This window comes from Micropterus dolomieu, linkage group LG16, assembly GCF_021292245.1.
Source record: "Micropterus dolomieu isolate WLL.071019.BEF.003 ecotype Adirondacks linkage group LG16, ASM2129224v1, whole genome shotgun sequence".
Taxonomy (NCBI): Eukaryota; Metazoa; Chordata; class Actinopteri; order Centrarchiformes; family Centrarchidae; genus Micropterus; species Micropterus dolomieu.
Genome location: NC_060165.1, coordinates 5,417,655 through 5,429,724, shown reverse-complemented (window position 1 = coordinate 5,429,724; position 12,070 = coordinate 5,417,655). Strand labels below are relative to the sequence as shown.

The following is a 12,070-nucleotide window of genomic DNA, read 5'->3' as shown; positions in this document are numbered from 1 at the left end:
CTAGTGGTAGCATGAGACGGAGTCTACAACCCACACAAGTGGCTCAGGTAGTGCAGCTCATCCAGGATGGCACATCAATGCGAGCTGTGGCAAGAAGGTTTGCTGTGTCTGTCAGCGTAGTGTCCAGAGCACGGAGGCGCTACCAGAAGACAGACCAGTACATCAGGAGGCCGTAGGAGGGCAACAACCCAGCAGCAGGACCGCTACCTCCGCCTTTGTGCAAGGAGGAGCAGGAGGAGCACTGCCAGAGCCCTGCAAAATGACCTCCAACAGGCCACAAATGTGCATGTGTCTGCTCAAACGGTCAGAAACAGACTCCATGAGGGTGGTATGAGGGCCCGACGTCCACAGGTGGGGGTTGTGCTTACAGCCCAACACCGTGCAGGACGTTTGGCATTTGCCAGAGAACACCAAGATTGGCAAATTCGCCACCGGCGCCCTGTGCGCTTCACAGATGAAAGCAGGTTCACACTGAGCACATGTGACAGACGTGACAGAGTCTGGAGACGCCGTGGAGAACGTTCTGCTGCCTGCAACATCCTCCAGCATGACCGGTATGGCGGTGGGTCAGTACTGTCCCCTCCATGTCCAGAGGTAGCCTGACTGCCATTAGGTACCGAGATGAGATCCTCAGACCCCTTGTGAGACCATATGCTGGTGCGGTTGGCCCTGGGTTCCTCCTAATGCAAGACAATGCTAGACCTCATGTGGCTGGAGTGTGTCAGCAGTTCCTGCAAGAGGAAGGCATTGATGCTATGGACCGGCCCGCCCGTTCCCCAGACCTGAATCCAACTGAGCACATCTGGGACATCATGTCTCGCTCCATCCACCAACGCCACGTTGCACCACAGACTGTCCAGGAGCTGGTGGATGCTTTAGTCCAGGTCTGGGAGGAGATCCCTCAGGAGACCATCCGCCACCTCATCAGGAGCATGCCCAGGCGTTGTAGGGAGGTCATACAGGCACGTGGAGGCCACACACACTACTGAGCCTCATTTTGACTTGTTTTAAGGACATTACATCAAATCCAGACCTCCATGGGTTGATTAATTTAATTTTCATTGATAATTTGTGTGATTTTGTTGTCAGCACATTCAACTATGTAAAGAAAGGAGTATTTAATGAGATTATTTCATTCATTCAGATCTAGGATGATATTTTAGTGTTCCCTTTATTTTTTTGAGCAGTGTACAATGATGGCATTGACAGGCCGAAAACAACTTAATAGCGTTAAGGTTACTCAAATAGTCTACAACTTCCCATTTGGTTACAAATACTATGGCTGCAATCGAAAAGACTTTTTTGCTTAGGAAGGTTCCTAACTGAGTGAAGTGAAGAAGTAGTATTTCAGTGGCAGTCAGCTAGTTGAATTCTCTAAAAGCTAAGGAAAGGTGCTTCAATGCTTCCTTTCTTATCTCCTGCACTGCTATCCCACAATTTCTTGCAGCAGCGACATTTAAAGCGACGCACATTCTCAAACTTAAACGATAAAATCCATTGACCACTTTTAACGCATATTATGATACTTGAATAAGACACTTACAGTTTCCTTCTTTCTTCTGGTTTATTTTTTCTTTTGCCTTTGCTGTAATCTAATACTGTTTCAACACCATTTTATGTTTCAGACTGTTGAAATATGCCATTAAGTGTTGTTTGAATTTTGTACAATAAAAAAGGAAAAAAAGACATCACAGACCATGATGGATAAAGGATGTTGATCACCATCTAAGTTACCACTGGCTTTTATGCCATAACTTGCTAATATGCATATGTCTTGAACAGTCAACAATAAATGAGAACCATGCCAGCTATGTTACTCATCTTGTAAAATGATCAAAGTGAGGTTAATGTTGCAGCTTGTAGGCTCACATTAAATGCTCAGTATTAGTTATTTTTGGCCACTGTATTGCCAGCCTTCAGCATCATTAATTAATTTTACTTCAGTAACAGATGCTGACACCTTCGCCTTAATAAAGGCAATGATCAAGCTGGATGACTTCAGTAAATGTAATATATTATTCAGTGTGTTTCCCACACATGCCTGCCACATTATCAGCACTGACCGCCACTAATTGTTTTTTTAATATTTAAAATGGGTAAAATCGTTTTTGATTACACAGCAGCACCTCCTCTCCCTCTCTCTCACAGTTACGCTGTCATTCTGTGGAAAACACTGTGTTTACATGTAATAATTAGGATTCATGTTGATAAATATGGGTGGGCAGCACAACCCTTTCCATTATTTGGTGACTGGTAAAGGCCTTTTGCTATCTTGGTTATGAAGCAGCAGTCCACTGTACTGTTCACCTTTAGATGGCCTGCATTAAAACAACGCGGGGCGCAGTGTCAAACATGCGCTTTTTGTAGTCCATCTTCAGAACATTGTAGTTTCGTCACGGCAGGTCACGTCAGTTACATCCTACGTCGCATAGAAAAGAGCAGTCGGACTCTCTTAGAACCGCGGTCGTCTTTTCCCAAGTCGACCCATGAATTATCCTTCACATCTATCCTTGACCTCATGACGTTTTCAATCAAGACCAAGGAAAAATGCTTAGGAAAGGAGATTTTTGACTTTTCGACCGCAGCCTAAGTTTGTTTAGCAACTTCCGTAGCCGCGCCCTCTCAATTCTACAGCGTTAGCTAGAAACACTTACCTTTTTACGGCACTATGAAATACATGACGAGGAAAAACACGATGTCAAAGACCACGAATGCCCAAAAGTCAAACCAATAGGAGTATTTCGGTAAAGGGACCGACGCTGCTTTAGATTTAAACATTTTAAGGTCTTCTGACTCTCTCGCGCCTGTTCCCATGTTTGCTTTGGATACAGCTGCTACTGCGAGCTCCCCGGAAGAGAATACCACATGTCATTTAGTCCTTCAGAATAAAACGCTAGGTTTCCAGAATGTTCATACAGGCTTTTTAAAATTAAATAAAATTAACATTTCAGTCATTTCGATTCATTTGTAATTCGACTGTATCCTCTGACTACACACAGCATCGTAGTTCCCTGCCATTTAGTGTTATCGTAGATGCACATATATAGTATTAATGCAAGCATTTACGTTTTCTACAGGAAAGAATACTAATTTAGCTCACTTTTGACGTATTGTTGCCTATACTTGACATACCAAGGTTATTGTGACATGCAGATTGTCATTATATTTTTAATATAATTGTCTGACAGGAACCAGGAAAAGAGATCATATTTCTCCTGTCTTAGCTTCTCTGCATTGGCTTCCTGTAAAATCCAGAATAGAATTTAAAATCATTCTTCCCAACTACAAAGCTCTTAATTGTCAGGCACCATCTTATCTTAAAGAGCTCATAGTACCTTACTATCCCACCAGAGCACTGTGCTCCCAGAATGTAGAGTGTTCAGCTATCAAGCTCCTCTCCTGTGGAACCAGGTTCCGGTTTGGGTTCAGGAAGCAGATACCATCTCCATATTTAAGAGTAGGCTTAAGACTTTCCTCTTTGATAAAGCTTATAGTTAGGGCTGGCTCAGGTGAGTCCTGAATCCCTTAGTTATGCTGCTATAGGCCTAGACTGCCGGGGGATTTCCCATGATGCACTGAGCTCCTCTCTCCTCTACTTTCTCTCCCTCTGTATGCAACCTCATCCCATTATTGCATGTTACTAACACAACTTCTCCCCTTTCTGGTAGTCTTGTGCTTTCTCGTCCCTCTCCTCTCTCCTCCTATCACTTCCTGCAGGTGTTTCTGGCTCTGGAGCTGTGGAGTCTGGATCTGTGGTTGCGGGTCACCTACTGCCCCCGTGTTCCTGCTCGACACTCTCTGCTACAACTATTGTTACTAGTCCTATTGTTGTTACTGTTATTATAATCATTAACATTACGATTATTATCATTAACACTACTGTAAATATCTGTACCATTTTTCATTTAGTCCATAGCAATATCACCTTCACTGTCTGTACCTCTGTGTGTATACTGTGTTGGCTGCCTCCCTCCCCTCTCTCTCCTTCTATCCCTCTCTCTCTTTCTCTCTGTTCCTCTCTCTCTCTTACCCCCAACTGGTCGAGGCAGATGGCCGCCCACCCTGAGCCATGGTTCTGCTCAAGGTTTCTGCCTCTTAAAAGGAAGTTTTTCCTTGCCTCTGTCGCCTAGTGCTTGCTCTTGGTGGGAACTGTTGGGCTTCTGTAAATAACATCACAGACTATGGTCTAGACCTGCTCTTTTATGAAAGCGCTCTGAGATAACTGTTGTTAAGATTTGGCGCTATATAAATAAAACTGAATTGAATAACAGCTCTTACCAGTTGTCCACCATGACACATAATGACACATTGCTTGTGGGTACAGTGTAGCTTTCATATTTTAACTGATGACCCCTAATGCTAAACTGCTGTACAGTACAGTACTCTTAATGCTAAAGACAGCTCTACAGTTTAGCTTAGTTACAGCTAACATTAGCTTCATTCTGACAGTCTTTATATTCAGAAAAGGCAAATACCCCCAAATAAGATGATATGGTGGCAATGAGACAAAAAGGAGTGCCTCAGCCTTACTATACTGTTTACAGCCGAGCTGGGAGTCTCCAAATTTATTACTCTCAAAGTGAGAAGCAAATTTCTCAAAGTACAAGGACACTGTAATATTCTGAAACTCTTGAATACATTACTTTTTGCTAATTAAGTTACTCACTACTTATATAGCTTTTTCATTAGATACTTATACTGAATTTTTATTGTGTTGAATGCCTTCACTTCTACTTGGGTGCTTGCTAATGTAAAATAAGAGTACTTTTACTCAAGTACAATTTTTGGCTACTCTACTCAGATCTGGTGCATTTACCCTCCACTCCACAAACTGGCCAAAACAGACCACACACACATTCTTGGACACAGACAAAGGGCTCAGCATGTTGTTTGCTCGTGTGACACCAAATACCATTTATTAGGGCTTTACAAAGACTACAAAATCCTCCAGATGAGTTAAATCACTGTCTCTGTCTATTTACATGATATGTTACATACAAATGTACAAAATATAAAACATTTAAGGACAAATGTTTCACCCAAAAAGAATTAAACTTTCTCTCAAACCAGAATAAATGCTATGGTTTTCAACTGAGATTTAACTGCAAAGTGTTAAGTGGGAAAAATTACCAGTTGATCATCAACACTATGGTGTATAGGAGTGTAGAGTAGCTGAGAGGGTGAACTGTGGGAGATCTAAGCTAAGGTTTGACACGTGGGTGTAAGTCTAGGTACGAACTACCCCCTTCCCATACAACTACACACACTTGCGGACACAAGGCTGGCCAAGTGTGCCAGATTCAAACCATCGAAGGCTTGGCTGCAGAGACACGTGTGAAGCTGAACACAGGTAGGATTGTAGGGGATAGGATTGTCCTGAGGTTGTGACAACATGACTTCTTGGTCTATGATGGGCTTTGACTGACCATTAGCACCTGTTGGTTGTTGGTAAATGTTTACAGTACGGTGTCAGGTCAGCTTCAGTGCCTCGGACAGCTGGCGAGCGTAACGTGGCGGTAAGCTTGGGTTAAAATGTCCAGAGAGGAAGTGCTTCCAAGAAACAGCAGGCATTCCTAAAGACGGAGAGGATCCAGAGTATATAGTGACAGAATGGGGGAATACTGGAAAAGTGCCTTTTTTGTGTTCTCAGTCTGATTTTCAGTGAGTTAAAAAAACGGTTTCTTACTGTACACCTTTTGCCACCTGCATAGGCTAAACATCACCACAAGACACACACCTCTTTCTGACAGCGTGTTGAGTTTTTGCATTTCTTTTTTTTCTCTTTGTTTTCAAAGTACAATAATTTACTCAGCGGATTAAGCATATTGTTACATCAACAGGGCAGAATGCATCTTTGATTCACTGTGCAAGACTTAAGTATTTACAACCCACCCCGACCTCAAAGTGTGCAAAACCAACCCACTCGTTAAACAAAGAGAGGACAATCAAAATTCAAAATGGCTTCCATCCAATACACGCATACATAACGTTAAAGGTCTCTTCTCAATGCATCCCCCTTTAAAAAGCTTGAAAACATGCTCGTCAGGCTAGAAAACCCAAAACAGTTTGGTTGTGCTCCTGTCAGTTCAAGTGAGCCCAGCTCAACTGGGCAAAAAACAACAACTGAAAAATACCCCACCCCTTTTTAAATGTTTTTACAATATTGGTCAGTTTCAAAGTTTTCAAATACAGCATCAACTCTTTTATACTTTAACTGTCAGAAACAAGACAGGGCGGTTTGGAGGAAGTGACAAAAAACAAAAGAGTACAAGCAGCTTCTTTGACATAGCAAGAAGCAGATCATCATCGTCCGATGTCAACATCTCCTCTTCTCACTATGGCCAGTGGGAGCAGTGGATGCCTCCCAAACCTTTGCACATTTAAGGCAGTGAGAAAGCACCAGTATCGTTGTTCCCTTATTCAGCTGATCTGGTTAACTTGCATTTGAAAATACTTTGGATTCTTTTCTCTTTTTTTTGGTAAGATGCTGAACAAGACTCTCAAATGAGTACCAGAAGCAAGCAAGACACTGCTGGCTTGCATTGTTTAATTCAACATTACCGATATTTTGTTGATTGATCAAATAGCGTCATAGCTCTCATCTGTTGGAGTAAAGGCCTTTGACATTTTTGAAAGTCAGTCTGTTGCTTTCCTGTTTCTTACGGAATTTCCCTGTTGCAGAAAACCCCACCCGCTTCTCCATGCTGGTTGACGCACGTGACACAGGACCTCAGCTATCGACAATTAACTGTTCGCTAAGCTCTGCCCCCTACGTAACTGTTGCTACACCGCTCAAGCTTTCAATTCTCGCACATATGCAGTTTACAATGACATCAATAGCACGTTTGCCACTCCAAATTATCAGTAATTTTTTTAATCAATAGGTCCTTGATCTCAGATAGAGGTTAACAAAAGCCGGCTTCCCTTTTTCAGCTAATAGGCATCAGTTTTGTCAGCTGATGTGATAGCTGTCGACAGACTTTATCAGCTGGAGCTAGCTGGCTAATTCAACTAACTAATTCATTTTTCCTGCTGATTCATTTTAAAATGATAATCTTGTAAATGGGTCTTAAATATAGGCTACACTTGGTGGACATGATATCCTACTGAAATACGGAGATTAAAGCTGCATGTCCATGTAAACAGTCAGCACCCTCAGCAGTTGATAAACCACTGTTGTAATGCAGAAGAGCTAGTGAGTCCTAGCGTTATAAGTAGGCTATAAGAGAAGAAAGTAAGATCAGACTGACTGACTGATTTAACACAACTCTGTTAGACTGCTTATCTTACATACTTGTTCATATTTTCACTTTTTAACATTACAAGAGAAAAGGCTTATAGGGTGAGCACTGTGTTTGGCTAATGCTATCTCAGGCTAATATTGACTGGGGTTGCTGGAGTGTAAACATCCCCAAATACAAAAAAGAGCGTTTAAAAAAAAGAGCTAGTTACTCGATCATGCTAACACTTGCAGCTAACGTCAGACGCCATTTAACCTATTCCTTCAACTTTGGCTCTTGTGGCTGTTTGGAAATGCTAACGAAGACCCCACCTTCCAAATTCTTAAAATAAGGAGCATCTCTCAAACCACTTCACCATCCTGCACACTACTTTAACATGTGGAGAAATCCAAGCTTGACAGAGGTCAAGGGTTTAGCGAACAGTCAACTGGTGCAGGTCTGTGTTGGCCAACAGAAGGCGCTGCCTGCTGTTCTCATTGTGCATTCTAAGATAATAAAAAAAATGGACTGTGGTGTGTGGAAGGCCAAAAGCAACTTAATCAAAGTTTACAAGCATGGTCAGCTGTGCGTTGTGATGTAGTCTCTGTGTGTGTATGGTTGTGTGTGTGTGCACATTTGGCAGTAAATCAAAGGGAAACATTGGCACTCCATCGTTTTCTTCACAGTTGCAATGTGGCTGGATGACACACAGACAATGCCGTTGTGCTTGTTGGCATGCAGGGCAGCAGAGAGCGACTTGGCAGTGCCTGACACTGAGGAGGCTCAGGGCAGGAGACCAGCACCATGAGGCTCAAGTGACGCCTGAGCAGGAAGTGTGTGTTTGTGTGTGTTTGTGTGAGTGTGTGTTTGTGTGTGTGTGTGTGTGTGTGTGAATGCTATGAAAATGTCATTCTTGTGCCCCTAGCTGGGCTGTAGAGGCTTTGAAAATGTCTCAAATCAACCACATCTGGTGCCATCATGGAGGTATATAATTGTCTTTATATTCAGAAAAGGCAAAGACCCCCAAATAAGATGATATGGTGGTAAACAATGAGACAAAAAAAGTGTGCCTTAGCCTTACTATACTGTTTACATCCAGTTTTCTAAGAGCTGTGAGTCTCCACTGTGGCCACCAGAGGGCATTGTATCACATGAAAACACTTATTATTCTCCTTTTACTTGCATCCCTCAGTAGGTGGGGTCAGGGAGCAAGGTCCCAGGTTGGTATAAATAGTGCCTTGCTCAAGGGCACTTTGGCAGGCTGGATTGTTGGTCACATGGGGGCTTGAACCAATTAAAGCCCTCTGATTAAAGGACAGTGTCCTCCTGCTGCCTGTGTGTAAGTAAGTGCATTTGTGTCTGTGTCTGTGTGAGAAGCACCTCTGTAAACAAGGAAAGACATAAACAACAGAACCCACCCCCAACCCATTGTAAACATCTGAAGATATATGTGGGATTTAAAAAAAAATAAGGAAAAGATAAATCCAGTTTTGTCACGTCAAACTCTCGGCTTTCTCTTTTTTCCCCCCCTCACATGCAGATTGACACCCAAAGTTAAAATAACGGTGCAATCTGTGGCTCATCGTGGGTAAGCACAAAGGTGACTTACTTATTGTAAATCACCTTCAGAGGAACTACAGACGTGTCCCGCCTACACATAGCCTATATGAAAAGTTGTATTCTAAAATGTTATACATACATCCATTAAAAAATGACTAGCTGACATTACTGTTTAATGTGTTTAAAATAATCCAACTTGTATGATTTTATGTTTATCATTTTGACCACTGAGGACCAAGTTGGCTACTGCTGTTTAGAACATTCAATAATTTGATTTTATATTGCACCACTGTTATGTAAAAATATGTGTTTTCTTTGAAACGGTTGGTATACCATTTTGGATAATAAAACTTTTCATATATCATACATCTCTGCACTATAGGGGTGTCTGGTAGCGACCGAGGGGTTCTGGGTCTCCCAGCGCAGCTCTTGGTCTCATAACGCCGACTCCAGCGAGGAGTCCAGCTGGTCGTCATGGTGACTGGTGCTGTCGCTGTCGCAGCTCTGCGTGCTGGAGTAGTTAGCTGCCTCCTGCAGTCGTAGCAGCATGTTCATCTGAAAACGCAACAAACAAACAAAGAAACGCCTTATAACACAGACCGGGGGTGGAAAACAGAAGACAGATAACACGTGCACAGAGGTGTCATACTAACCTGTAGACCCACCTACAATTTTGTTTTGTTTTATGTAGTAGTTTTTCCAACTGTGTGTGTATGCTATTGGCCTTTATCTATGGTGCAACTTGCTTTTATTACTTTGTGAAGCCACAGTGGTTTGTTTAGATTAATTCTATACAATGTAATAAAAGTCAGATGACACACAAAGTACCTTGTTTATTGGACAGTAACCAATACTGTCCAATAAACAAGGTACTTTGTGTGTCTAAGTACTCCTATCTTGTTAGATATTTTTGTGGTAGTGGGGATGTAAGTATGTATGTAAGTTAAGTTTATTTATATAGCACCTTTCTAGGTAAGACGTCACAAAGTGCTTTGTAATAAAGGACAAAAGCAAGACTAAGATTAATCTTCCTCAAATCTAAAATTTGTCGGGGGTTTGACCAATTTGTAGCTAGAATCATGCCCAATCTATACAGTGTCTACCCATCTTAATGTAGACAGCTGCCAGAACTCTAAAGTGATCACAAGAATCTTGAATCGGCAAAACAGAATCAAATCAATCTGTTCTGATCAAGCGCCAGTGCCTGGTTGAAAGTGTACCAACCACCATGCTTAAAACACCTATTAAAAACCTAAAAAGTCTAATGACTCACAAATTTTCTCTTACAAAATACTTACAAATACACGTGCTAAAAAGCACTTATAAAACCTTGTGGCAAATCACCACAATAAAACTGCACAGAACTTCTCATCCCTGCAACAGAGCTAATGGTCTAAATAATGCAGAAGTGCTGTTGCATCTGGTGCATTGCTTCAAGTGTTCCTAAAATGAGCCTGAGCACACTAGACAGACGTACACACACACACACACACACACACACACTTGCTAAATCAAGCCAGTTGTGCTTGGATGACTACCCTTTAATTCCTCTTGGGCTGCAATAACCCACCGAAAGGAAATTAAATAGCTCTCTCTACTCTCTCACTTTGCCTCTCTCTCTATTCCCCCTCCCTGATTAGTTCATCCTTCTGTGTGTGTGTGTGTGGTGCGCTAAGGTTGTGTTCAGGAGCCTGTACCACCTAGCTACTTTACTTGCTTATCTACTTATTGTACTTTTTACTTGAAAAAAGACTTGGAAAGACTAGGTTTCTATGGAAATGGGCATCCTTGAATTGATTAACTTTATAAATCTGCTATATATATGCAGATACATTTGAATTATTGAATTAAATCATTTGGTTTGGGTCACAGTTCATTTGGAGGACATGTATTTATCTCCATAGCACATTATTCACTACAACTGTTTCATTTCTTACATTGGGGCAATTTTAATTCACATCCAAGTCCCTCAATATTCTCCTACATTGTTAATTGTTTTAAATTCTATACATAAACCAGAAGCTCCTTGACTTTAGAGGATAATCACTGTAATTGTTTTGTGTATGTCTATCTCACCAGCGGGTCTCCCTCAGTGTCACTCTGAGACACCTGCTTGGACGAGGCCCCCTCCTTGGATGAGCTGTAGCCTTCGTACCCCACGTCCTCCGGCCTCAGTTGGAGCAGTGACTGGCCGTCCTGCTGCAGTGAGGCAGCGTTCCATGGATACGTGTCGTTCACCCACTTGGAAGGATCCTCCCACGCCGCCCTTTTGCCGTACAGCTGCAGGCGTGTCAAAGAGGGAGATGAGATGTGAATGATGTGGGGGAACAGGCCCGAGTAAGGAAAGAGTATACAATATATATATATATTTGCTTTTTGGTGCTTTTCTGTTTTCATGAAACACAGCTGCTTGTCAGGGATTCTTGATGGCAGTTTTCTGAATTCAGATTCTTAGATTCCTATAAAGGTGCAATCACAATAACCAGCACTTAGTGGTAGGTTATGTGTACAGGGACTAATAGAGGAGTCCAAGCTCACCTGCTATTTTCATTCACATATATGTGCATCTTGTGATTTGCCAAAGAGTTGCATGAAGTGAAATAAAAATCAGACAGTGAGGTGTCCTGCTGACTGACTTAAGTAAAGCACTTCAAGTATCAAAAGTAAAAGTACCTATTACATAGAATGCAGATAGAAACGTATAACCTGTTTTAATTTCAAAAGAATTCTTGTGGCCAGTGGAAATTTATCGTGGCTGGTAACTTTCAAATCCTTTAGCCACCTAGACTGGTGATCCAGAGAGTTGCCAGGACGTACCTGAAGCCCTTCTCTGACAGCCTCCAGCAGGTAGGGCACCAGGGAGTAGTTCCACAGGTCAGTGAACCACACACGAGAGCCTTCCACATCCATGGGACAGGACAAGAAGAGACGGGGGCCTGTAGGCACAAAATAGCCCAGATGATGATGGTGAAAGGCCCAAAGACATGGAGCAGACTCTCAACACATGTGCTGCACAAGAGTTGAGGCGCAGGAACATCTAACAGGGTTACCACACTCTTTTAATTCAAGCTATAGTCAGTCAATTAATATTTCATTCACTAGTAATTAGAGACTCAGTATTAGTGCATTCAGTGGACAGACACAGGCTAAAATTAGACACCATGAAGGGTTCAGTATCGGCCCAACAGAACACACGAGAGAGAGAGAGAGAGAGAGAGAGAGAGAGAGAGAGAGAGAGAGAGAGAGAGAGAGAGAGAGAGAGAGAGAGAGAGAGAGAGAGAGAGAGAGAG

The 12,070-nt window shown here is 42.3% G+C and overlaps 1 protein-coding gene and 1 long non-coding RNA gene across 8 annotated transcripts in view; both read right to left on the bottom strand.

Annotated features, from left to right (window-relative positions):
* The window catches only part of LOC123984916, a 4,727-nt gene extending 1,857 nt beyond the window's left edge, over positions 1-2,870 (bottom strand). Inside the window, exon 1 of the long non-coding RNA XR_006828553.1 lies at positions 2,655-2,870. This is a non-coding gene — a long non-coding RNA (uncharacterized LOC123984916). The remainder of the gene's footprint in view (positions 1-2,654) is intronic.
* A 2,016-nt stretch (positions 2,871-4,886) lies between these two features.
* Positions 4,887-12,070, bottom strand: part of nav3 (neuron navigator 3) — a 375,602-nt gene continuing 368,418 nt past the window's right edge. For all 7 annotated transcript variants that reach the window (XM_046072613.1, XM_046072614.1, XM_046072615.1 and 4 more), the window contains one exon: positions 4,887-9,335. In XM_046072613.1, coding sequence (XP_045928569.1) covers positions 9,216-9,335 — 120 coding nt within the window. In that variant the 3' untranslated portion in view covers positions 4,887-9,215. The remainder of the gene's footprint in view (positions 9,336-12,070) is intronic.